Source organism: Eubalaena glacialis, chromosome 2 (assembly GCF_028564815.1).
Source record: "Eubalaena glacialis isolate mEubGla1 chromosome 2, mEubGla1.1.hap2.+ XY, whole genome shotgun sequence".
NCBI classification, from domain to species: Eukaryota; Metazoa; Chordata; class Mammalia; order Artiodactyla; family Balaenidae; genus Eubalaena; species Eubalaena glacialis.
Window position 1 is genome coordinate 5,520,206 of NC_083717.1, and position 27,941 is coordinate 5,548,146.

The 27,941-nt window shown below is 35.4% G+C and overlaps 1 protein-coding gene across 4 annotated transcripts in view; it reads left to right on the forward strand.

Moving 5' to 3' along the window:
* The window catches only part of TRDMT1 (tRNA aspartic acid methyltransferase 1), a 57,644-nt gene extending 41,773 nt beyond the window's left edge, over positions 1–15,871 (forward strand). For 3 of the 4 annotated variants that reach the window (XM_061181549.1, XM_061181552.1, XM_061181551.1), the window contains exons 4-11: positions 305–376; positions 977–1,042; positions 1,819–1,888; positions 2,372–2,455; positions 3,867–4,210; positions 6,275–6,332; positions 7,391–7,520; positions 14,320–14,561. In XM_061181549.1, the coding sequence (XP_061037532.1) occupies positions 305–376; positions 977–1,042; positions 1,819–1,888; positions 2,372–2,455; positions 3,867–4,210; positions 6,275–6,332; positions 7,391–7,520; positions 14,320–14,420 (925 nt within the window). In that variant the 3' untranslated portion in view covers positions 14,421–14,561. Of the gene's footprint in view, positions 1–304; positions 377–976; positions 1,043–1,818; positions 1,889–2,371; positions 2,456–3,866; positions 4,211–6,274; positions 6,333–7,390; positions 7,521–14,319; positions 14,562–15,744 lie in introns of those variants that run through there. The other variant, XM_061181550.1, reaches the window with a different exon arrangement.
* The last annotated feature ends 12,070 nt before the right edge of the window (positions 15,872–27,941 follow it).

Below are 27,941 nucleotides of genomic sequence, written 5' to 3' on the forward strand. Positions count from 1 at the left end.
TCCTGAACAAAGTGATTTTAAGAGGGTAATTGATTTTATTCTTTGTGGACTTCTTGTTCTTCTTTGCCTCATGCAAGTCATTTGGACATATTATCTTGTATTGATAATAAGTGCATTTATTAGACAGGCGAGGCTTTTTTAAATTAAATGAAAAAATTTTTTTTTGTTCTCTATAGCAACAGAGATGATCATATATTCTGTGAGGACCAACTAATTTTAGTTCTCTGTTTTGACTTTTTAAAAGTGATTTGATATCTTTGTGGAAGATTCTTGCTGAACTTATTTACTTTCCGTACCCTTTTAGAATTGGCCTGCAAGGTGATATGACTGATCCAAGGACAAATAGCTTCTTATATATTCTAGACATTCTCCCAAGGTAAAAACTTAAATTCCTGTACAAGCTTACCTTAAATGTAAAACTTTACATCTGGAAGAACGTGATGTATGTCATTTTATAGAGATTAGCATCTAATACAGATTCTGTGCGTGTCATTTATCTTCTGTCGTGACCGATAGAGTAACTGCAAATGTTTGTCGGTTCCACAGTTGCCACTAAGAGTGAGTGACAGGGCGTTACAGCCTAATAGCTGAATTCTTTTGCCTCTGCCCACAGTATTTGTGCAAATGATGCTAATGTTAGTGAATGCTGTTGCCCATGGCCTGGAAACTTGTGCTGCTAACCCTAGAAGCCTCCATTCTATGGAAATGTCAGCCCTTTGAGCTGTGCAAACCCATGTTTTCATTAAACTTCAATGGAAATTCACATTTCAAATGTTAACTTTATCAGGTGTGCCTTGTTTATGGGGGAAAGGAATAAAATATGAGTTGTCTCCATCCCTTATAAAATTCTTTTATGAAAAGAGTTTGGACAATTACTTACCTCATATTTCCCACAAGTAAGGATTTTCTTTACTTCTTACTTCTTAGTAATGAGATGTTTAGAATTCCATTTATTTCTGTTTTTGTTTTTTTTTAGGTTACAAAAATTACCAAAGTATATTCTTTTAGAAAATGTTAAAGGTTTTGAGGTATCTTCTACAAGGTAAAAAAATGTATTTGTCCTGTGTTCATCTTAGACTTGGTATATTTTATAATAGGAGCTGTTATGAAATGAAAATCTTAAAAATAAATGTGTATATTCTGACATTTTATATATGTTATGAAGTTTACTCATTAATATTGATTTTGAATAGTTAAGTAATGTGAAGTATCACAAAGTTAGGTTCAACTGATTCTTTCCCATTTTAATATGTTTGAATTTTTCCAGAATGATTACTCATTTTAATGAGAATGGTATTTCTCAATTTTAGCTGCTTACATTGGTGCCTATTTCTTTAGAAGTAGGAATGTTTTCAGTAAGAATTTGTCCTATTGACAGGCGTTTTCTGTCCTACAGTTGGATTGAAGAAGCAAGCCCTGTGTCAGGCCACTTTCAGACAGTAGCCCAGCTGGAGAGAATGCATCCAAGTCCTTGACTGACCTGCTGTCTATGACAGTGTTCCCCCATCTGATTGGCTACAGATATGGTTCCATTCCTATAATAAGCCTATCATGAGTGGATTGGCGATTCTAATTCACCAGTTTTATAAATTATCTGGTAGCTTTATTTATTTATAATAGGGATTATCTCTTTTTTGAGAAATGTAATTTCTCAAGTACTGGACTTTTTAAAAAAGACCTAAGATTATTCTTTTTCTAAACAACTTAAGTGGAGGTACAGTTTTCATGTAAAATGAAGTTTTATGTATAATATTTTATATAAGAACCCTATTTTGAACTATAGAGTGAAAGCTTTTTTCTTTCCCTTTGCCTTTTCAGAGACCTGTTAATACAAACAATAGGAAATTGTGGCTTTCAGTACCAAGAATTTCTGTTGTCTCCAACCTCTGTAAGTACCACAAATGTAAATTCTTATATAAATTTTCCCAAAGGGAATTTGATTCAGTAAAAAGAATGACTCCATTTTGGATAATATTATAGGTAAATCTTGCAGTTAGTTCTGACATGGTTATTACTTTCTATATCTGAATTTTATAGCTATATGTGAATTTTATTTTTTTATGATTACTATACTATTCATAATGAATGTAAGAATGTCTATATGACTTTTTACCTGGGAAATATAAAATGAAAGTGACTCATAGACATATGATTCATCTGATTCCATCTTTATTTCATTCAAATAAAGGTACAGAGTGACAGTTTAAAAGGTTTAAGAATTTGCTACAGAGAAGTCTTCCACAAATCGATAATAGAATTTTGTCTGGCAGAAACTAATGTATAACTGTATGACTTTTTTTACTAGGTGCTAAAAGTTGATACAGATCTCTTTAGTATCCTATAGCAACTAACTGCCCTGTTTTACTTGCAGCTTGGCATTCCAAATTCAAGGCTACGGTATTTCCTTATTGCAAAGCTTCAGTCAGTGCCGTTCCCTTTTCAAGCCCCTGGTCAGGTATTATTATTATTATTGTTGTTATCATCATCATCATTATTATTTATCTGTTGTAAATATATCTCAGTCTGCTAATTTATTTTCAGGAACTACTTTGCAGAGGTTTTTTTTTTTTTTTTTTTTAACATCTTTATTGGAGTATATTCGCAGAGGTTTATGTGTGTCCTCCCGTGCCTGTAATATAGACTATGCCCGAGGTCTGTCTTGTAGGCCTTTTCAGCCTCCTGATGCCACTTTAATTGCTTGAAACAAAACCAGAAACTTTTCTTTCATCATTAGAAAAAGAAATAAGTTAAAAGTAAAAAAATTACCATTAGTGTTGTTATCCTTCTTTTACCCCTATAATTTCTCTTCTGACCATTGACTCTTTTGCATCTATTATTTTTCTCCCTCAATAGAAGCCATTGACTACTTTTGATAAAATAGTATACTATCTTAAAAATGGCTTGAGTATTTTCACACATCATTTGCATTTTATTTGAAATCTATGCTATTTAACCTTAATTGATTAAAATATGGTAATGATTAGTACAAGCTAGAATAAAATGCTCAATTGCTATATATAGGATTTCTCATTATGCTAGCAATTTTATATGCTTCTGCTGAAAATTGGTGTGGATAACAGAGTTTCAGTGGTTCAGTGAAGCTCTCTATAACCCTCACAGGTAAGAACTCAAAAGTCATGTCCTACTAACAGGGCTTCGTTAGTATCATTTGAATCCTCTGTAATACAATATCAGTATTATACAATATTGTGTTATATAATAAAATAGCAATATATCTCCCTTTAATAGTGGGCAGTTCCAAAAACAGTATATAAGGTATGCGAACAAAGATTTCATCATTAAAAATTCCTGGAACTGTTCTTTCTTTCCCAAAATAGGACTTTATAAATGGTTACCTGTTTTGCAGGAACAAGTTTTTCCTGTGGGACTCAGGGATAGAAATAACCTTTCAGGGTGAAGAGTGCTTTTCATTTTTAATTACTAATTTTCCTTTAGATCATGAGTATGTTCTAGTTTTGTTTTTTTTTTTTAATTGAAGGGGAGTGGCAAACTTTGATCAAAAACACATTTTCTGGAAATGTTCCTGTTACTTTCTCAACTTCTTTTCCAAATGTTATGCTGTCTCTATATTCAACATACTTCCTGTTACTTTGTTGAATGGTTTTATTAATTCAGAAAGCAGTAATTTCATGAAATAAATCATCTATAGCCTGATGCCTATCACTATATGATGAAAAACTTGTAATAACTTGTATAAATACTAGTAAACCTCAATTTCTATCTTTTTAATGACAACTCAGTAAAAGCTAAAGAATTTTTTTACATAATGTTGAATGGCTGTTATTAATATGTCTTTTATTTTTAAGAAAGCTTTTGAGAGTTTGTGTATTTTTACTTAATGCCAGGTACTGATGGAGTTTCCCCAAACTGAATCTGAACATCCACAAAAACATGCGATAGATGCAGAAAAGAAAATTGAAGAAAAGAAAATTGAGCCAAACATATGCTTTGATAGCAGCACACAATGTTCTGGAAAAGAGGCCATTCTTTTTAAGCTTGAAACTGCAGGAGAAATTGACAGGAAACATCAACAGGACAGTGATCTCTCTGTGCGAATGCTGAGAGATTTTCTAGAAGATGACATTGACATGAATTCATACTTTTTACCACCAGAGTCATTGCTGCGATATGCTCTTTTGTTAGACATTGTTCAGCCCACATCCAGAAGGTCCACATGCTTTACGAAAGGGTAGGTTTTAAAGAGTTTCTATTCATGGCATATCCAAAATAACCAGGTTTTCATAACTATTGTTTCTTTTAGCTCTTCTCAAAACAAGGAGCATTTTATAAAATGTTTCTGCTAGAATGATTTTTTTCACCCTTAATTGCCTGCTTTCATGTTCCAGTAGAATGCACAAGTGAAAATTCCTTCTGGCAGAACATGATGTGCACAGTCCACAAAAGTGCTCATAGAAGACAATGCCATTGTTTGGTGACCTTCATAGGAGCTTAATTACCCACAGTGGAGACATGGTTTCTATAGATGGTGAATTGCTAAATTTTTAGCACCTTTCTTTTTATAGTACCTCAAAAATTTCTGTCCACTTTCATGATCAATGTATAAGAAGAAATTAAAATTTAATATCAAGAAATAACATTGAATATCCTGGAGCACATTATAGCATATTTAAATTTTATTTAGTTTTTTGAATTAGTAGTATATTCTTATGGTTCAAAATTCAAAAGGAACCAAGATTGTAAGACTCCCTTCCAATTCTGCCTCTTGTTCATCTGGTTTCCCTCCCTACGTGCAACCGATGATTTCAGTTTACTCTCTAGTCTTCCAGAGGTATTGCATGTGAGGTGTGTTTAAATATACATGTATATTTTTACCCCCTCCTTTAAGTAAATGGTAGCATACTATATTCATTATTACGTGCTCTTTTTTTCATTGCGCAGTATAATTTGGATATTATTACCTATGGGTGCTTAAAGGACTTTCATATGTTCATAGTATAGGTATATCATAATTTCTTTTACTGGTTACCTGTTGATGGACATTTAGGGGACACCCTTTGGATTTTTTCTCAAGAGTTAATGTGTTTTTCAACTTTTTTTTTTTAAACCTAGGAAGAAGGGGGGAAATTAGACCCTTCAAGAAAAATTTGTAAAAGATCCATCCCTACCCCTGTTTGTTAATGCCACTGAAGCTCTTTTGATAGGTAGTTGTATGATTTAAACATTCAAGCCTTCTCTCTCTACCTACTAGCTAGTTGTCTTGCACAAGACAGTATGTCCCTGATATAATCGTACCAGGCTCATCCTGACTTTATCATACTCTGTCCTTGTACTTTCAGGGGAATGGGTTTATTGCTTTCCATTACCTTAAAAGACTTCACTCAGCTGTTGTATATTTCCAAGTCTGCTAGGTTCTGTTTAGGACTCTCATAAAACAGGACTTATCAATTTTGTAATAAAAAAACAACTTTGAAATTCTTTTATAATTATAAAAATGGTATAAAAGAAGCCTTATTGTAGAAGTCTATTTTAGTGTAGATAATATAAACACAAACACACACGTGATATATAAGAAAACAGCTTTTCTTTGATGGTGACTTTCTCTAATTTCTATTTTAAATTCATCTATTAGGAAAAAATGATAAAATGTCAAACAGCCAGCTTGGCAATGATCTTAGGGAAAGAAATATTACTAATACCTTGCATTTCTGTAGTGTTTGGTATTTTTAATACATTTTTAACAATAGTCTGATTGTTTTATTATAAAGAGTAAAAACATACAGTGTTACAGTAAGAGGCAGATGCATGTTTGGTGGGCCTGAGTTTGTCATGAGACTGGAGAGTATGGTTTTGGGTTCATGAGAAGAAATGATGGTTCAGGCATTATAAGAAAAGAGCAGCAATTTATTTTCACCTACATAACATTTGGTCTAATGTGGCAGGGATGTCAGTATTGAATAGCATTTAGATATAAAGTCATAACAAATGCATACTTTCTGTGCATTTAAATGTGATGAACATTTAAAATATGAGAATTAATAATGTATATGCAGACTAGTATTTACACAACAAAAACTATGCCAAGTTTAGTGTCTGAGAAGTTTAAACAGACTGATCTTATGTCTTGCACCTGGTAAGTTTTTTAATTACAAAGCATATTTATGTGATATTATTTAGAATATTTCAGAAGGATGTATTAACAACTATGTAAGATTCATTCATTCAAGAAATATTTAAGAAATTTAGCATTAGCAAATATATTAGATGCTACAAAATATTTGTGTTAATTTTTTAGTTATGGACGCTACATAGAAGGGACAGGATCTGTGCTGCAGACCACAGAGGATGTGCAGGTAGTATGCATGCTGCAGAACTAAAATATTTGAAAATTATTTTAAATAAAATTGTCTTTAATACTTAAAATTTGAGAATGTTAAAATAAGTTTACATGTTCAACTGGAATGAATATGTGTATATAATAATTATTTACTATAGAATAAATCTTTTCTTCTTCTTGTTGCTAGATATGAGTATATGTACAGAAAGTGTTTTATGTTTTTACTTTCTTTTTTTTTTCTTACCTTTTGTTTTTCTTTCTATTCCATAAAGAGTAATTTGAAATGCAGAGTCCAGTACTTAATGTTCTCTAAAATTATGCACAAATATCTTAGTATTGGAGCCTTCCTTTGGAGCACATACTATAAAAATGCCTGTTAGGGAAAAAAAATCTATATTTTAGGAAGGCTTTTTATTAATCCTTCAATTGCTAATTCTTTATGGTATCATGGTTGAATACAAGCTTGATATATTGCAAGTTTTATATACTTCTGAATAATTTTGAAGTGAAATCACGTTATCTTCTTTTATGCTGATTTAAACTCTTACTGTTAATACAATTTACCCTTGCCAAAAACCCTATCAGAGACAAATGAATGTCTGGATTTGAGAAGTCATATTTATTAAATATATTTTATCATTTTAAGAAAATATCTTAATTTGATAAAATTAGTCATAAACAGTAACATTTTAATGGCTGCTTATTTGCTTTGTAAAATCGACTTATTGGTTGACCAAGTTTCTTTTTTGTGTCTTTCACTACATTTCTTTTATGTTATATTGTCATTTATTATTTCTATTCTTATGAGTTAATTTTTGAGGGACCAAAAATGACAGATACACTGAGAGTATCCTGATGTATTCAACATTAAGGTTTTGTTTGTTCTCTGAGTTTATCTGGCCCTTGATGAACCAGTTACACAGTTCATTGCACAGAGACTTTTTACCCTGGGCTGCCATGTGTTACAGAGGACTATATGCCCATCATTTTTAAACTGCCTCACAATAGATGATATTATCTTAACAAGTCTAATTGCACTCTACTTTATTAGTTACTTTGGATGTTTTCCTACAGATTGAGAATATCTACAAATCCCTTACCAATTTGTCACAAGAAGAAAAGATAACAAGATTGTTAATGCTTCAACTTCGATTTTTCACTCCTAAAGAAATAGCAAATCTCCTTGGATTTCCTCCAGAGTTCGGTATGTGGGATACATGCAGACCCCAGCTTTCACTGATTAAAGGTCTCAAAATTCATTAGGGACTCGTGCATAGTTTATGAATAAACCCTTGCCCAGATGGATGTGAGAGCGCTTCCTTTCCTGATTGTGCCATCTTTGACATTTTCCTTCCCTCCTGTGTCTGCTTTCTTCATAACCTGCCCTAGTCCATTCCCTTCAGACTCAGTTCCCCTTCTCCTTTTACTCCAGTAATGGTTCCAGGTGCTTTGCAGGAACAGAAGGGCCAAATCGGCAACTCCTCACTTCTCCCTACAGATGATTGTTAATAGCATCTCTTCCTCGAATTTATTTTTTTGCTTCTAGGAGTACTATTCGAATAACCTCACACTAGATCTTATGAAAGAATGCCTAGAATTGTCTTTTTTTTAATGAAGAAATTAACAGGCAATTGAGGAATTTATTTTTGTGTGGTGGGGAGGTATGTATTTGTACTTCTCCTCGGAGATACACTCTTATCAATTATATACCTTTCCTTCCCCACAAGGTTTAAGTGGAGAAAAGAAAAAGTGGAGAGGTGGTCTAGAAAGGAGCTTTCCTAATGGAAAGTAAGGGTGACTCAGGGGCACAGATGCCAGAATTGACACGAAATTAGGGAATCTGAAGATGGACTCTCAAGAAGACAAATGAAGATACGGTTGCCAAGGGAGAGAGACAAGTAGTCGAGGAAAGCCAGGGATTGTTGCTATTAGGAGACTGGACACAGCGCCTTTGCTCCTTAGAGCACCCGCCCCTCCCTGATCCCGCTTCCTGGGCGCTGGTGCGCTTGCTCTGTGGATGCCATCAGTCTCCTGGGCTGCGGTGGGTGTGTTCCGAGTACCTGGCTCATGGGAAGGGAGAGAGACAGACCTCCCTCACGTGCTTCCAGGGCTGCACAAGGAGGAAATGTGCTTTTGATAACTGATTGGGAGCTTGAATGCAGAAAAGCCAAACTTCGCGAAATCTAATGTTGTTGTAATATTAATACAGTCCTATTCTTGAAGAACATCGTGGGTTAAATAGACCATGTTTTAAAATCTAAATAATGGATTTACAGGTGAGGTGTGGAAAGCATCTTTTTGTACATTGGGAGCAAATTGCCAACAGAATTTGACTACCCTCTTGGTAATTGATTCTCCAAGCATAGTCACAGCAACCAGGTTTATTTTGTACTCTCTGCCTTTTTCTTGGTGATCTCATTCAGTTTGAAACATCCCGGGGAGTGTTTTTTAAGAAAACATAGACTTTCCGTGTCTTAGTTTATGTCACAAAGTGAGTGAGAACATCAATAAAACAAAGAACTGAGAATTGGACTCAGGAATTTAATTCCCAGTCTACTGTCCTGGTTACTTATTTTTTTTTTTTCATTTTTTAGGATGAGCAATCAAAGGTACTTTCTGTACTACTACAGAGAGAAAAGAGATTTACCGTCTAATAGCAACTAATTTCTAAGTTTTACTTGAGTGCTTATTTTTTCAAGCAGTAGCAATCACTTTGGTAATAATGAAATTTAGCACAGACCCCAGAGTTCGACTGACCGAGTGTGAATCCTAGCCCTACTGAAGCCACTCTCTGCCGTAGTTTATGCATCTGTAAAATGGGGATAATTATAGCACCGACTTCATAGGGCTGTTGTAACAGTTAAGTGAGTTAACGTATGTCACATGCTTACAACCTATCTGACACATAATATAAAATTCGTGCTTTTATATTTTAAATGATAGATGTTATAGCCTTTACTTCATAAATATTTTTTCTCAGTATTTAAAAATATCTAAGGGGTAAAATAGGATTTTTCAAAGTTCTCTGAAAATATATGTATAATACATGCGAGAAAGCCTTTTTAATAGCTTTACCTTATTTTAAAATATGTGATATATGTGTATAGTCAGTGCCCTGTTGTCACCACTGAGCAGCACTGTGACAGAACTGTCCTTCACGTGTGCCTCTGACATCACTGACCCTGGGTCCAAAATGGGCATTCTTTGAGTTGCTTGTCTACCGGCCATGATGGATTTGCATTGACTCTCCCGCACGTTTTGCCCTGGTTCTCTTTGTGGCCAGTGTCATGCATTCATGAGACAGCAGGCTTTGGAAGAGACAGACACTAACCGACACTTACTGAATAAAAGCTGCTCTCTTGACCTTGTTAATTCTAGGTTTCTTTGCTTTTGAGGATTATTATTTTTAATGTACCTAAGTTTTTAAAAAGTCACCTTTTAGCTTTACAAAATTATGTAATTCTTTCCACAAGTGAGTTTAGATTTTAATATCTATGTATAAAATACACACATGCATATGTATATATGTGTATATATGTATGTGTATATATATATAATTTTTACAAATCTGACTTGTTTGTTTTCAGACATTTCTTCCCCTCTGATATAATCTTGATATCTCAAGACATCATCCTAGGGGTGGTCTAAAAGTTTGTTTGTAGGTATTTCTGCCTCTGGCTACTTTGAAGTAAATAATTTGAAATGACTAATGTGCTTGCCTAAGACATATTATCTTTATAATAGCAATTTTATGATCATGCTCAATTGCAAATATAGTTTTATTATGGTAATCACTGTTATTTTATTGCAGTAAGTATAATGTCTAGTGTTGATGAAGCAACTTTATCAGGTTTTGAAATTTTGCTATATGAAATTTTGCTACTTTTAATGCTCTTTAATTATTTCCTTCATTACCTGATTTGCTTTTCCTTTATTTAATTGCTATGTCAAAGGATTCTGAATGTGAAATTCTGGAATTGTAACTAAGATTCTGGCATCCACTCTTATGCATGGACAGTCTTTTACGGTGGTATGTGCAAAGTTTTGTTCCAGCAAATGTAGTATCTGTGGGCCACTTTGTTTTGAAAAAGAATGTAGCAAATTGAACTTCAGTATGAGAATGTCAGTTTGTGGAAGCAGAATGTAAAAAAGCAACTCTGAGGGACTTGTATCCAGAATATATAAAGAACTCTTATGACTCAACAATAAAAAGAAGAATAATCCAACTTAAAAGTGGGCAAAGGATTTCAATAGACATGTCTCCAAAGAAAATAAATAAATGACCAATAAGCACATGAAAAGATGTTCAACATTATTAGATATTAGGGAAAGGTAAATCAAAACCACAGTAAGATACCACTTCACAAAAAGGTAGACAATAACAGTGTTAACGAATTGTGGAGAAATCAGATCCCTTGTACACTGTTGGTGGGAAGATAAAATGGTGCAGCTGCCTTAGAAAGCATTCTGGCAGTTCCTCAAATGTTAGACACAGAGTTACTGTATGACCCCACAATTTCACCCCTAGGTGTATATCCAAGAGAACTGAAAAAAGCTTAACACATACACACATACGTACATGTTCATAACATCAATGTTTATAATAATCAAGAAGTAGGGAAAAACCCCAGATGTCTATTAATGAATGAATGAATAAATAAAATGTGGTATATCCATAAGATAGAATATTATTCAGACAGAGAGAGGAATGAACTATTGGTACATGTTATAACATGAATGAGCCTTTTTTTCCCTTGGATCAGATAATTTTTACTGATGTGCTTGATGTTTGAGTTATACTATATTTTATAGTCATATTATACAATGTACATAATGTTAATACATAATGTTATTATAAGGACTAAGATATTAAACATAGAATAATTTGCTTTTAAAAAATATTCCAGAATCAACATGAATGAACCTTGAAAGCACTACGCGAAAGCAGCTGGAGACAAAAGACAACATATTGTATGGTTCCATTTGTATGAAGTGTTCAGAATAGGCAATCTCTAGAATAGAAAGTAGATCAGTAGTTGAGGGGCAGGGAGGGGACGTGGAGAGTGACTGCTAATGGGTGCCAGCATTCTTTTTAAAAAGTTTGTATTGAAGTATATAATTAACATATAACATTGTATTAGTTTCAGATGTACAACATTACAACATAATGATTCTACATTTGTATACATTGCAAAATGATCACCCACCACAATAAATCTAGTTAATATCCATTACCATACATCGTTACAAAATGTTTTTTTCTTATGATGAGGACTTTTAAGATCTCTCCTAGCAATTTTCAGATATGCAATACAGTATTACTAATTATAGTCACCATACTCTGCATTATATATCCCCAGGACTTATTTATTTTTATAACTGGAAGTCTGTACCTTTTGACCCGTTTCACCCATTTTTCCCCCACCCATGCAACCACCAATCTGTTTTCTGTATCTATGACCTTGGTTTTTTAAATTTGTTTGTTTGCTTGCTTTGGTTTTTAGATTCCACATATAAGTGAGATCATACAGTATTTGTCTCTCTGACTTCGCTTGGTATAATACCCTCAAGGTCCATTTCATTCTTTTTTATGGTTGGGTAGTATTCCATGGTGTGTGTATGTGTGTGTGTATTTTCTTTTTTCATTTACCCATCGATGGACACTTAGGTTGTTTCCATATCTTGTCTGTTGTAAATAATGCTGCAATGAACATGGGGGTGCATGTATCTTTTCTAATTAGTATTTTTGTTTTCATTGGATAAATACCCAGGGTGGAATTGGTGGATTATATGATTGTTCTATTTTTAATTTTTTGAGGAACCTCCATACTGTTTTCCATAGTGGCCGCACCAATTTAAATTCTCACCGTCAGTGCCTAAGAGTTCCCTTTTCTCCATGTTCCTTCCAGCTCTTGTTATTTCTTGTCTTTTGGATAATAGCCATTATAACAGATGTGAAGTAATATCTCATTGTGGTTTTGATTTGCATTTCCCTGATGATTAGTGATGTTGAACATCTTTTCATGTGCCTATTGGCCATCTGTATGTCTTCTTTGGAAAAATTTTTATTCAAGTCCTCTGCCCATTTTTTAATCTGATTATTTATTGTTTTGCTGTTGAATTTTATGACTTCATTATATAATTTGGGTACTAAACCCTTATCAGATATATGATTTGCAAATATTTTCTCCTGTTCAGTAGATTGCCTTTTCATTTTGCTCATTATTTCCTTTGCTGTGCAGAAGTTTTTTAGTTTGATGTAGTCTCAGTTGTTTATTTTTGCTTTTGTTGCCTTTGCTTTTACAGTCAGATCCAAAAAACCATGGACAAGACTGATGTCAAGGAATTTACCACCTATGTTTTCTTCTAGGAGTTTTATGGTTTCAGGTCTTACGTTCAGGTGTTTAATTCATTTGGAGTTAATTTTTGTGTATGGTGTAAAATGGTGGTACAGTTTCATTCTTTTGCATGTACCTGTCCAATTTTCCTAACACCATTTATTTAAGAGACTTTCCTTTCCGCATTGTATATTGTCAGCTCCTTGTCATAAATTAATTAACCATATATGTGTGGGTTTATTTCTGGGCTGTCTATTCTGTTCCTTTGATTTCTGTGTCTTTTTATGCTAATGTCATACTGTTTTGATTACTTTAGCTTTGTAATGTAGTCTGAAGTCAGGGAGCATCGTGATGCCTCCAGCTTGGTTCTTCTCCCTCAAGATTGCTTTGGCTACTTGGGATCTTTTGTGATTCCATAGGAATTTGAGGATGTGGTTTCTATTTCTGTGAAAAATACTATTGGAGTTTTGATAGGGATTGCATTAAATCTGTAGGTTGCTTTGGATAATATAGACATTTTAACAATATTAATTCTTCCAGTTCATGAGCATGGAGTACCTTTATTTGTGTCTTCAATTTTTTTCATCAACAGCTAAATTTATTCCTCAGTATTTTATTCTTTTTGATGCGACTGTAAATGGGATTGTTGTCTTATTTTCTCTTTCTGATAGTTTGTTGTTAATGTATAGAAATCAGCAGATTTCTATATATTGATTTTGTATACTGCAACTTAATTCATTTATTCTAACCATGTTTTGATGAAGTCTTTAGGGTTTTCTATGTATAATATCGTGTAATTTGCAGATGGTGATAGTTCTACTTCTTCCTTTCCAATTTAGATTCCTTTTATTTCTTTTTCTTGCCTAATTGTTTGGGCTAGGACTGCTAATACCATGTTGAATAAAAGTGGCAAGAGTGGGTATCTTTGTCTTGTTCCTGATCTTAGAGGAAAATTTTTAGCTTTCATTATTGAGTATGATATTAGCTGTGGGCCAGCTTTCTTTCTGAGGTGATGAAACTGTTCTGGCATTAAATAGTGGGGATGTATGCAAAACTCTGCAACTATACTAAAAACCACTGAATTGTACCCTTTAAAAAGGTGCATTTTAGGGAATTCCCCAGTGGTCCAGCGGTTAGGACTCCTCGCTCTCACTGTTGAGGGCCCAGGTTCAATCCCTGGTTGGGGAACTAAGATCCCACAAGCCATGTGGCATAGTCATAAATGAATGAATGAATGAATGAATGGATGGATAAATAAATAAATAAATAAATAAAAAGTCTCCCTTTAAAAAAAAACTGCATTTTATAGTATGTGAATTCTGTCTCCTGAAGGCTGCTATTACATAACTGAAATAATGGTAGCCACTGCTTTTCCTAAAGTGTACTAGTGCTCAGATTTCTATTAGTTCTGTGGATGTTATGTGTGTACGTGTGTGTACTGAGCAAATATGATATGTGATATGATAATATCACATTGTGTAAGCAATGAAATGTTATATAATATTTTTGGCTCCAAATTCTCATTTGTTAATTGAACTTCATGGAGACCTTAGGGACTTATTTATGTAAATAACCACGGTGCTTTTACTAAAGGATACACCCTTTTATCTCTGGAAGTTAATATTGCAAGTGATTGTATTATAAATCGTTACCTTTCTTTTCTAGGATTTCCTGAGAAGACAACAGTCAAACAGCGTTATCGTCTACTTGGAAATAGTCTCAATGTGCATGTAGTAGCTCAACTAATCAAAATCCTATGTGAATAATTTTTAAGTAACTCTGTAAGATGGTGGCAGTATTCCATTATATCCAGATAATAATTCTGAAATTCTTTTTTGAATTAATTTTGACAAAATTCAACTAAATTATCTTATTCTCTCGTTAATAAGAATTTGGATTTATCAGGAAAATGCCGTTTTGTTTCCTTAAATTTATATTACTGTGTTTTGTAAGGTGAAAATTATTGTTATGCTTTAGGAGAATATCTTTTTATATGAAATTGTTAAATATATATGTAAAATATTCCCTTTATAATATTATGGTATAGACAAATTTAGGAACATTAGAATTTTAATGTCTACATGAATATTTTGTAAAGTGTCATAACAGGCATACTATATGAACTTGAGAAACTGTATATTGTGTATGTTAATTAAAGAAGTTGCTTTATGAATCTATCATTTTACTTTTTTTAAATAATTCTTCCTATTTCTAAAATGATGATTCTAATTCTACCCTGTTTAAAATCTTGAATGTTTTACTTAATTTCAATTTTTTAAACATTCCTTTATTTTATCTAAACAAATGTGTATAATATTTTAGACCAAATTATCATCATTCACCTTATACAACAGTCTGAAGAAAATGTCAGAAATAATAATCCTAATTCTTGATTACCTCTCCATCGGTACGCCATAGAAAGTGTAGGTGCACATTATCTAATTATCTAATTATCTTCAATTCTACTTCCTTCTGAAAGACAAAACTCACTGTCCCTTTTTCATTTGTACATACCTACCTGTAGTTTGCTATTTTCAGAGCTTGCTTTTGTCTTCCTTTTCAGCTTCTTGTTGTAAGTTGAATTTGCCATCATGTTCTAAGGAATGTAGCACAGCATTAAGATTTTAGGGAGGGAACTCTGCCCTCTGACCCCATTCCACATACCTATTCTGTGAATTAACTTTTATAACTTTAACTTTCTCTGACTCTCCCTCTCCATAGACTTCTTGGAATTAGGACTCTAATCAGACTAAATCTTGCATCATAAATCCTGTGGTTTTGATTTTGGTGATAAAATCAAGTGACAAATAGAAGAGAAATGAAAAGAAATAAGATGAGAAATTTTGTCAAAAAATTTTAATTCATATTTTTATTCTTAAAAAACAATCATCCTGATGTGGAAAAATTGGAACCCTATGCATTACTGATGGGAATGTAAAATAGTGCAGCCTCTATAGAAGATAGATGATAATCCCTTTAAAAAAACTAAACACAGAATTACCATATGATAAAGCAATTCCACTTCTAGGTATATACCCAAAAGAATTGAAAAGAGGGACTAAGATATTTGTATACCAATGTTCATTGCAGCGTTATTGACGATATTCAGCTGTAAAAAGGAAGGAAGTTCTGACACGTTACAACATGGATGAACCTTGAAGACATTATTCAGTGAAATAAACCAGACACAAAAGGACAAAGTCTGTATAATTCCATTTATATGAGGTATGTACAAGAGTCAAATTCATAGAGATAGAAAGTAGACTAGTCATTACCAGGGCTCAGGAGACCAGGGAAATGGGAGTTCATGTTTAATGGGTGTAGAGTCTCTGGGGGAGGTGCAAAAGTTCTGGAGGTGGATAATGGTGATGGTTGCACAACAGTGTGAACGTACTTAATGGCCCTGAATTGCATGCTTGAAAATTGTTTAAATGGCAAATTTTATGTTAATATGCATTTTATCACAATTAAAAAAAAATCATTCCCCACCACCATTTTTTCAGAAGAACTCATAGATAAATATGGGAATAGGGAAGCTGTAGACCAATTCATATATGTATCAACTATCACTGTCTACATTTTGTGTATGTGTTTAAAGATAAACCTTAGTACAAGTCTTGTAAGTGATAGTATACGGCTATCTGAAATCACTTTGGCACACTTTCTCTGTTTTCCTCACCGATGAAAAGATTCTTACCAATAAGAAGGTTCAGAGTTTTACTGTGATTATGCTGTAATTACAGTGTCCTGTGCCCCACTGCGCAATGATACAGCAAAATATGTTGAGTTACAGCGCACCAGGCAGAAACACATGAAGGCTCTGTGGCGACATGTGCGTACAAACTAGGAGATAAAATAAAGCTTTGTGAAAAATTTTAAATTATTGAAGTACATCCATGGGCAGATTGTGGTTCTTGCCCTTAATTAATTATATATAATAGCAAGCACAAAATTCACACATTAATGAAGATAAATTTACCAGAGTATCACTTAATTAGCATATATACACATCTTGGAAATTCTGATATTTGGACTTACTGTAGGCTTATTCAACATTTTGGAAAATATAGGCTCTCCTTTTAAAAAAACAATAATTAAATCTTTGCCGTTTCTAACAGGAAACTGATTTTTTGTTCTCCCCTTTGCATCACTTGTGCTCTTTTATTTATTTATTTATTTAATTTTTTTTAAAAAAATTATTTATTTATTTTTGGCCGCGCGCAGGCTTTCTCTAGTTGCATCGAGCGGGGCTACTCTTCGTTGAGGTGCACGGGCTTCTCATTGCAGTGGCTTCTCTTGTTGTGGAGCATGGGCTCTAGGTGTGCGGGCTTCAGTAGTTGTGGCACGCGGGCTCAGTAGTTGTGGCTCGCGGGCTCTAGAGCGCAGGCTCAGTAGTTGTGGTGCACGGGCTTAGTTGCTCCACAGCATGTGGGATCCTCCCGGACCAGGGCTCAAACCCGTGCCCCCTGCATTGGCAGGTGGATTCTTAACCCCTGCGCCACCAGGGAAGCCCCCACTTGTGCTCTTTTAAATGGTTTGCCAAATAATCATAAATTATTTATTACCCTGCTTCATATTTTTAGTAAGTTTTCCATACCTAAATATAATGCATGAGATAAATCGATATAAACAGAATGAATCATATTGGAAAATGATTTTGAAGAGGAGTTATGTAGTCATAGGAGAAGGAGCCAGTGCTTGATCATCTTAATCCTTAGTGGCAGGCAGTAGAGCCAAATGATGGAGGTGGTGAGTCACCCTGTTACTGAGGGATCAGATGACCCTCTTCAGGTTCAGAGGCCCCTGAACATTGTGTTCTGGCTGGTAAATCAGACCTGCACAGTAGGCACTGCCCTGTGCCTTGAAAAGTGAGAAAATACCACTGACTATCAGCCAACTTCCTCCCCCTCACAAAACAGAGCCTTTTAAGGAGACAAAACCAGTAGTTGAGACTGTGAAAGTTGAGGGACCACCTAGCACTTAAATTATTTTTTTGAGGTACTGGGCAGGATTCTTTAACAAAAATCACAGTTTGCCTTTTGTTCTAACCTCAACCTAATTTGGGTCAGAAGTTATTAAATTGTAGGAGGCTTTTGAGGATAGATGAGTGAAGCTAAGCACAAATGAAACTGGTTTGATTCTAGCTCTAACAGTACAGAATAAAGAAGCGTCTGCCATATGAGCCAGCCTCAAGCACGTACTGAAGGATGCGTTCTGTGGGCCAGCTGCCGTGTCTGCACCCAAACTAAAGTGGCTCTGGTTGCTCGTTTTGTTTTGATAACTTTATAATTTAAAATCAAAAGTTAGAGTCAACAACTTCCCAAATAAGCCAAGATAACACAATAAGAATCTATCTTTAAGCCCATATAGGTAAAGTAGTTAAAGGATGTTTTCCTGAGTTGGTTATGTTGTTGAAAAGGTTAACTTTTCATAATTTGGTTTTCAGCTTGGAACTATGACTATTTGAGGCCACCAGTTGTAAACTGACTGACTTGCTAATAGCTTTGGGCTTTGAAATTGAGTGAGTGTTGTAGGTTTCAGCAGTTTCTTATAGCCTGTGATTGACCTGGTTATATAATTTTTCAAGACAGCCTTGGAACTTCCCTGTACTGGAATTCTCTTCTTCTCAGGTTCTACTGTCAAAATGTGCTACATAGAGCTGTCATATCACCTTCTTAACATGCATCTTTTTTGACCCACCTCCAATCCAACCTATTCTTTCTCCATTCATCATACTCACCAGGATGTCTAGTTATGCCTATAATATTTCACTTGGCAAAGTTCCTTTGCATATTTGATTAAAGAGCAGTAAGAATCCCACATATGTTCTTCAACTTCAGATCATACTGGTCAGTCTTTCTTTACCATTTTTCCTCTCCTGTCATTCGTTCACTTTGCTGCTAAAATTTTAAACTTCGTTGTTGTTTTTTTTTAAATCCATTTTCCTGGCCTCTCTCCTTGACTTCTAAGAACATTTTACACTAAAATACTCACGCTCTTCAGAATCTTACACAGCCACGACCCAAACTACATTACTATTTTTGTCTTGATTTTTGAGTTTATTCCTTTTAAAATTTATTTGTTCAACAAATATGAGCATGTGCAAAGAACATTTTTGGCTTCCTATTCCCCAAGTTCTCAAATAAATTTGTTATATATTTACTGTAGGTTCTGAGTGTTATTTTCAATTACATCCAGCACTTATAACTCTCCCTCAAGTATACCATACTTGATTCCTAAAGCTTCCAAAATCTTATTTTTTCTACAAATCTGAATTTAGATAGAAATTTTCACAAAAACTAGAAGATAGGAAGTTACTTTTCTGATAGAACTCTTCTTTATAGCCCTAGGATGTTCTCATTTATTTTCTTATACATACTATGTTTCACTGTTTACTTCAAGTATTTGCTCTGTATTTTATTTTGTTTGTATCTTTATTCATATCAGGGCAGATTTAAATTATGAGTGTAAGTATGGAACATGTTTATTTAGCCCAGCTGGCTCTATAATCAGATGAGATCACCTAAAGAAAAGTCTAAAGAGAGAAGAGAGAGTGGTTTGGAGCTGAACTTTATGTGTTCCTGAAGATGCAGTCCTCAGATCTCTCTACCCTTCACCGTCCAAGCCATTTTTCTCAGAGATCTCACCCTTTTCTGTAACTACTTTTTTGCCTACGACACCCAGAAAATATAATTTTGACTGAAATAGTTATTTTGCTTACTTAGCTACTTAGGCACTTAGCTAGTTCCTTACACAAGTACAGTTAAATTTTACACACAAAAAAAGATTGAAAATACCTAATGGAATGTGATACTCCTTGTATAGTAGATGTAAGTTGAGTTTGCTATTTGAGAACTCATCCTATGGATGAATAGACAATAAGCTTCATAGTTGCTATAATTTGAATTGGTTTAAAATGAAAAATATTCCATGGTTTAGAGAATGTAAACTTCCAGGAGGGCAGGGATTTAAATTTTTTTTTTTTTTTTTACTGCTACCTTCCCAGTGACTGAAACAGTACCTGGTGCAAAGTAAGCACTCAATAAATATTTGTTAAATGAGTGAATATAGTCACCATACTGGATTGATATAGAAAATGCCAAAGGCTGTCATACTGTGGAATTTAAAGTGTCTTTAAGTCACTTTAATTTGTGTTACTGCTACCTCCTCTATTAACAGAGGAATATCCAAATTTACTCAAGTTTGGAATATATGATTTAAAAAATAATTCTAGGATAGAACTTGGGCTTTTGGCTTTTGGGGAAGCTGTGCAGATATAAATTTTTAAAAATATTGTGTTCTGACTTGTCCAGACAAGAGGGAAGACTCATTTCTCCTGCTCCTTCCTGATAAGTACAATTATCAATTCTGGATAAGTATGATTATAAAATAATGCAAGAGACATCAGAAAGAAAACTCTGAAAGGTGTAAAGAAGAAAACAAACCAGCTAAGTACTCCCAAAACTGGAGGGGGGACATAGTTACAGGATGTCTTATCACCTCCCACCCAACAGAAGAAGGTAACCCAGGTTTGGTGTTTCCTGACCACCAAACTAGCAACATAAGGGAGCCCAGGATGGAACAGGGGTCCTGCCGACAACACCAGGTGAGTCTGATACAACCCTCAAGGGCAGTGTATAGGGATCCCCACTGGCAAGTGTCCAGGGGAAGCATTACTCCCCTGGCAGGTCTAGGCTCCTCTCACTTGCTGAGAGACACTGAGCAGCCACGGAGCCCTGGCAAGGGGCATCCTGCCGCAGGAGTGTCTGACCTAGAAGTTTTCATCACCATGGGCAGGAGGCTGTCTTCCCCCAACCTAGAGGTACCAGGTGACTCGTCTTGGGGAAAACTTCTTTCCCCTAAAGTAACACCATCAAGGACCACTGTGAGCTCCAGCAGCACCTGATAAACCAAGTTAACACTGCAAAGGCTCTGAAATTTAAACTGCCGCTGGAATCATAGACCAAAAGGTAGGCCAGGGCCTGCATGCTAAACATAAACATAGTGACTGCCTACTAAAATAAAAGATTGAAGTAGAACCCAGAGTCTTCTAACATAATAGACGAAATATCCAGGATATAATCTAAAATCACCTGTCATACCAAGAACCAAGCAAATCACAACAATAAGAAAAGACAGCCAGCTGATGACACCTCCAGGATGAACCAGGTGTTGGATTTATCTGACAAAGATTTTAAAGCAGCCATCATAAAAATGCCTTAACAAGTAATTACAAATTATTTTGAAACAAAAAATAGGCTCCCCAAGGAAATAGTTAAAGAAGATTTTTTTTTTAACGTTGATAAAAGAACCACTATGGTGTGCATTTTTGTCCCAGTTTTTTTTTTTAAAAAAAAGAAATAAAGGCAATTATATAACTGAAAAATACAATAGCCAAAATGGAAAACTCATTGGATGGGTTCTATAATAGAATTAAAATGACAGATGATAGAATCAGTGAACTTGAAAATAAGCAATAGAATTACTAAATCTGAATAACAAAGAGAAGACTGGGGAAAAATGAGACTCAGTGACCTGTGAGACAGTAATAAAGAGCCAGCATTCATATATTTGGAGTCCAAGAAGTAGAGGAGAAAAAAGAATAGAGCTGGATGAATGTGCAAAGAAATAATGGATGAAAACATCTCAAATTTAGCAAAGAATAAATATGCAGGTTCAGGAAGCTGAGTGTACCCCAAACAGGATAGGCTGAAAGAAATCCATGCAAAGACACTTTATAATTAAACATGTGAAAAGTAAAAACAAAGAAGAAAAAGCAGCCAGAGAGAAGGGACACATTACTATAGCAGAACACAATTTGAATGACAGCAGATTTCTCATCAGAAACCATGGGGGCTAGAAAGAGGTGGCACAACATTTTTTAAGTGCTGAAGGAAAAAAACTGTTAACTGAAAGTTCTGTGTCCAGACTGTCCCACAGGAATGAAGGGGAAATAATGATATTCTCAAATGAAGCAAAACTAAAAGTGTTTGTTGCTTAGGAAACCTACCCATAAAGAATGGCTATTGGACGTTCTTCAAACAGAAATGAAATGATAAAAAAAGACATCTTGGAGCATCAGGAAGGAAAAAAGAGTAATGGAAAGAGCAGAAGTATGGATACTTACAGTAAACTATGCTTCTCCTCATGAATTTTATAAATCACATTTGATGATTGAACAAAAATTATAATACCATCTAATGCTCAAGACAATAATATTTAAAAGTGGAGAAATTCAAGGAACCTAAATGGAACTGAGATTTCATTTCACTTAAAGTGGTAAATTGCTGATAGCAATCAACTGTGATAAGTCATGTGCGTACAGTATATTGTTATACCCAGAGCAGCAACCACTGCAAAAACTGTGCAGAGAAATGCACTCAAAACCACTACAAATAAATCAAGATGGAATCCTAAGAAATATTTAAGTAACCCACAGGAAGGCAAGAAAAGAGAGAGGAATGTGAAGCAGAGGAAACAAACAAAACAAATGATTAAATGGCACACAACCTCTACCAGATCAATAAATGTCTTAAATGTATTTGGTCAAAATACAGTAATTAAAATACAGAGATTGGTAGAGTGGATTAAAAAACATCATTTAATTATATACTTTGATAAGAAACCTGCTTCAAATTAAATGATTTAAGTAGGTTGAAAGTAAAAGATGGTAAAAACAAGACCCACCATGGGAATCTGCCTTAATAATATAATTCAGAAGGACAGCAGTTTATAGGAAAGAAGATATTAAACATAGTGAAACTGGAAGCAGGTTAAATGTGCTACAATAAGACAATGCTGAAATATACGATTGTGAAACCAATCAATAAAATATGCAACGATCAGCCCCTTTGACAAACAGTTTGGCAGTTCCTCAAAACATTGTGTTACTATGTGACCCAACAAGTATGCTCCTAGGCATATTCCAAAGAGAACTGAAAACATATCCACACACAAACTTGTACATGAATGTTCATAGCAACATTATTCATAATAGCCAAAAAGGGAAATGACTATTGTGTTCATCAACTGATGAATGAATAAACAAAATGTGTATATCCGTACAACAGATTCAGTCATAAAAAAGGATGAAGTACTGATACATGCTACAACATAGATGACCCTTGAAAACATTATGCTAAGTGAAAGAAGCCAGACTATGAATATTCCATTCAATGTAATATAGTTATATTACTTTTATAATTAAAAGTATTCTTTCTATCAAAACCAATACTCTATTCCACCTCTACCATAGGTAATCTAGCTTTCAAGTCACTACTTCATTTGCATCCTGATGGCATATAATACCATCTCCTCCCCAGACTTCTTTCCTCCAGGACAAAGGCTGTATCTTACCCAGTTCTGTCTCCTCGGTGCCTTTCGCAGATGCTGACAATCAGTGGGTACCTAATAAATAATTGTCCAATTAATCTGACTTGAATGTGAATATGCTGAGTATTGTAGCAGAATCATAATGTCTTTCCTGACTTGGCGAATTGCTGGAATAATTCTATCTGTCAACCTAAACAAGAATAGCACATTAGGTGTTATAAGAAAAGTATTTAATACCACAGTTGTGTGTTAACTCCTAGGGGATTGTTTATGCCTCCTCTAAACACAGTTTAGGAATTGTTGGCAAAGCCTGATTTAGTAGTACTTCTATAATAAATATAGCCCAAGCCGCTATTTTAAAAAAAAAAATACAAAGGGACAAAGGCTTTGGTTTTTACAGGTCTTAGAATAATGGCACTGAGTAAGAGTGAGAAGTGGGGTCATCTCAGCCTTCTTCCTGCCCTTGATGACAACACTTTATATGTTCCCACAGATCTGCGTGGCACTTCAATTAATGCATCCCCTGGGAATGATGGCCCTTTGTCAGGCATCAGCCTTGTTAAAACACTCCTCCTGTCATCAATCACATCAGTGAAGCAAAGCCTCCCGTCACCAGATAAAGATGCCTCTGTGGACTGCTTCTGTTTGTGTCTCCCCAATTAGAAGTTCACCACAAGAGGCAGTTCTGTAGCTGCCAAGTATCCCTAAACTCTTTTTTTCCCCTCATTTTACCATTCTCTTTGTTTTTTTTAATAGATCTTTATTGGAGTATAATTGCTTTACAATACTGTATTAGTTTCTGTTGTATACCAAAGTGAATCAGCCATATGCATACATATGTCCCCATATCCCCTCTCTCTTGAGCCTCCCTCCCACCCTCCCTATCCCACCCCTCTAGGTCATCGCAGAGCACCAAGCTGATCTCCCTGTGCTATGCGGCTGTTTCCCACTAGTTATCTGTTTTACATTTGGTAGTGTATATATGTCCATGCCACTCTCTCACTTCGTCCCAGCTTACCCTTCCCCCTCCCCGTGTCCTCAAGTCCATTCTCTACGTCTGCGTCTTTATTCCTGCCCTGCAACTAGGTTCATCAGTACCATTTTTTTTTTCTTTTTAGATTCCGTATATATGTGTTAGTATACATATACTATACATATACATATAGTATTTGTTTTTCTCTTTCTGACTTCACTCTGTATGACCGTCTCTAGGTCCATCCACCTCACTGCAAATAACTCAGTTTTGTTTCTTTTTATGGCTGAGTAATATTCCATTGTATATATGTGCCACATCTTCTTTAGCCATTCGTCTGTTGATGGACGCTTGGGTTGGTTCCGTGTCCTGGCTATTGTGAATAGAGCTGCAGTGAACATTGGGGTGCATGTCCCTTTTTGAATTACGGTTTTCTCAGGGTATGCCTAAACTCGTCTTCCTTCCCTCCCCCGCATCCCCACAGTGGTGAATTTTCAGTTGCTCTCTTCCTCTCATCAAATACAAAATACCGTTATAAAAATGCATTTCCCCCTTTTCAAAAGATTAGAGTAGCAACTATTTGCCCCTACACGGCTACGATCACTTACATGATTGTGTTAATACAACCTGTCATTTTCTTTGATTATAGTATGAAAGGTGTCTAAATCTTTCACTTCATTGCCTTGTTCAGGGAATTTTAGGAGTCACAGAGTAGAAAGCTTATTTTGTTCTTTTTAGGTTACCTTGGAAAGGGATGTCAGGTGGGTTTACCCATGGTCCTCATCAAAGATAACCTCCGCTTTATGGCTTCACACCTTCATGGAAATCAAGCTTGAATTCATCCAGCAGAAGTGCTGGAGTCCTGAGGTCCTGAGCTGTGGGAGGTGGAGAAAGCTGTACTGTGTCCCCCCTGGCTTTTGGAGCCATGAATTCTAGCAATGTATGCCCTCTGCTGTGTGCTCTGTCCTTAACCAGTCCCTGTCTCACAATGACACAAGACTCCCCAGTACACAGACGCTGTGTGTGTGTTTGTATATATGCCATTAGCAACCTCTGTTCCTTATGTGAAGCTCTGTTCCTCTATTACATTCCTCCCTCTGGATATGAATTTTCTGATTATATCCTTTTTGTTTATGTAAGGATTATTGTACTTAAAAAAAATCTGAAAAAGAAAAGCAAAAAAGTCCTCCAAACTCTCAATAATGAATAACAAGATCTACCTCCTCAGGAAAATCTCTGCCAAACCTGAATTATTCAAATGGTAATGATTAACCCATAATGCTTTTTCATTCTACTCAAGGATAATTGCAATCATTGTAGTAATGAGCATGGAGAACAAACGTCTGGATTGTGTTCCCTGAGTCAAGACCACACTGCATTCAAAAAGGTCAGTTCATCGCAGTAGTGGATTTGGTAATTTACTAGGAGGTAATAATGCATTTTCCATGAAATGAGCAAATGAATAGTTTTAAACTTACATCAATTTCCATAATTATTTTATGTGATCCTTCATGGAAAATGAACAGACAATTGGAACAATATTGTATTGTTCAGACATTTGTAGAAAATCACAAAAACTGGCATATGTAAATGCACCTTTCAAGCAATGTGAGTTCCCTGAAAAAGAGAATGAGTTAAGTGTCATAAAGGTTGAGAGAGATCATTATATTCACAGATGTTTCCATTAATGACTAAAAACACTGATTAATTCTACAGTATTCTGTTTTAAACTGATGTAAAAATGGAAAGGGACCAAAGAAAGCACCAAAGCCACACTGAAGCTATAAAATGACATGGGAGCTAGAATATAGGGTATGAGAATCTTGCCGTTCTTCCTCCAAGGCACCTCTTCATGTCAACCCTCTCTCCCTATTCTCATGACTCCTACACTGATCCAGCCCTCCAGATAAGTGCAGCTGGCCTACTGGAAATTTCACGTAAGGATTATTTAACTCAAGATACAAGAGCAGCTCCCCATTAAATAAAATTAAATCAAAATTCTTCAACCGGCCACTTAAGGCCCTTCATCAATGCCTCCACCTTTACCCAACCACCTCTCTCCAAAATGACCCTCCTGGATTTGCAGAACCACTACAGTATGCCCAGACTGGGTTTAGGACCTCTTTTTCAGTTTGGTTCATGCTGTTTTCCTAAAAGCATGTTAGTATGCATTTTGTCTCATGTGTCTTACCCATCTTTATAATGTTGCCTTATCACAGTGCTCTAGATTTGTACATATGCCTTTATTGCAAGCCAGAGAAAGTCATGACTTTTACTTCTTTGAATTTCCCTCATTGTTGAGGATGTCATTTGTCTGCAGTAAATGCTTATTAAGACTGTAAAACCATGGGATTTAGATGAAACTAGTAGGAATGAAAAATAAACCTTGGTATATAAAATAAGTTATAGGGATTATGTTAATATAGAATTGAGGTGCTCTCCAAGAATTTGGAAAAAAAGATGGAAAACAAGGGGCTAAATAAAGTCTACACACTTAGCATTAAAATTTCCAGCAAACTTTCCTTATCCAGGTAGAAAACTGGTGTATTTTTTTTTTCTGAAGAAATATATGTCCCCAGGGGAAAAAATATCTTCAAAAATTGACACTTGGTGTTCCCCCAATGGAACTGTCAGCTTGCCATTCAACCACCCATGACAAAGTGTGCTAGTTACGAACACCGTCCGTCACACAGAGCTTATCATCCCCTCTTTAGTGTCTTATTCTTAAATTTAAATGAACACATGAGGATAAATAGGTATTTGAGGAGAGCCTCTGATATGAAATAGAAAGATCTAAACAAGCAAACAGAAGAAGAAGAACTTAGAGAAATCAGAGACCATGCAGTAAACTTCAAAAAGCAGCTATAATATTTTTAGAGTAATAGGAGAAGATGTTACAACACAAAATAAGAATGAGTTTTTGGGGCTTCCCTGGTGGCGCAGTGGTTGAGAATCCACCTGCCAATGCAGGAGACACGGGTTCGAGCTCTGGTCTGGGAGGATCCCACATGCCACAGAGCACTGGGCCCGTGAGCCACAACTACTGAGCCTGCGTGTCTGGAGCCTGTGCTCCGCAACGAGAGGCCGCGATAGTGAGGGGCCCACGCACCGCGATGAAGAGTGGCCCCCGCTCGCCGCAACTAGAGAAAGCCCTCGCGCAGAAACGAAGACCCAACACAGCCAAAAAATTAAAAAATAAAATAATTAATTAAAAAAAAAAAAAAAACAACTGAGCTAGGCATGAGAGTTAGTCTTTATTAAAAAAAAAAAAACTGAGCTAGGCATGAGAGTTAGTCTTTATTAAAAAAAAATGAGTTTTTCAAATTAAAAATATAATGCCAAAAATTTGAAAAATCAATATACATTTTAAAAGATAAATAACAAAGATTTCTCAGTAGAACAAAAGAAGATAAAGAAATAGGAAATAGAAAAGGGAGTTATGGAAAATTAGAAGACCAATCTAAGAAAAAATAGATAAATAGAAATACAGATGCACTTGTGGAGACCATGTGACTCTCTTCTGGAGTGAAGGTGCCTTCACCCCCTGGGTCAGGAAGAGAGGGTCTTTTTAAAATGTAGATCTGGATTCTGTAGGTCTGAGGTTGAACCTGAGATTTTTTGCATTTCTGACAAGCTCCTGGGTAAAGTCTGTGCTGGGTCCATGGACCACACTTTGAGTAGCAAGGCTGTGGTCTAGGTCGTCTCTGGATCTTCCCTACAGCCACCACTGATATCTAAACCATTTGCAGAGTAGGGCCTTGAGGCAGCGGGGCAGGGAGGGGGCAGGGCGGGGAGGAGGTGAATATTCCTCAGATCTCTGTGCACCCAAATCTGAACTCTTATCTTTTCTCCAGAACCTCCTTCCCTTAATTATTCTCTCTTATTCAATTATTGACACCTCCATCCTTCCAATTTCTCAAGCAAGGAACCTGAGCATCACTTCCCTCCTCTCTCTTAACTGCCCCAATCTATTTTTCTGTAG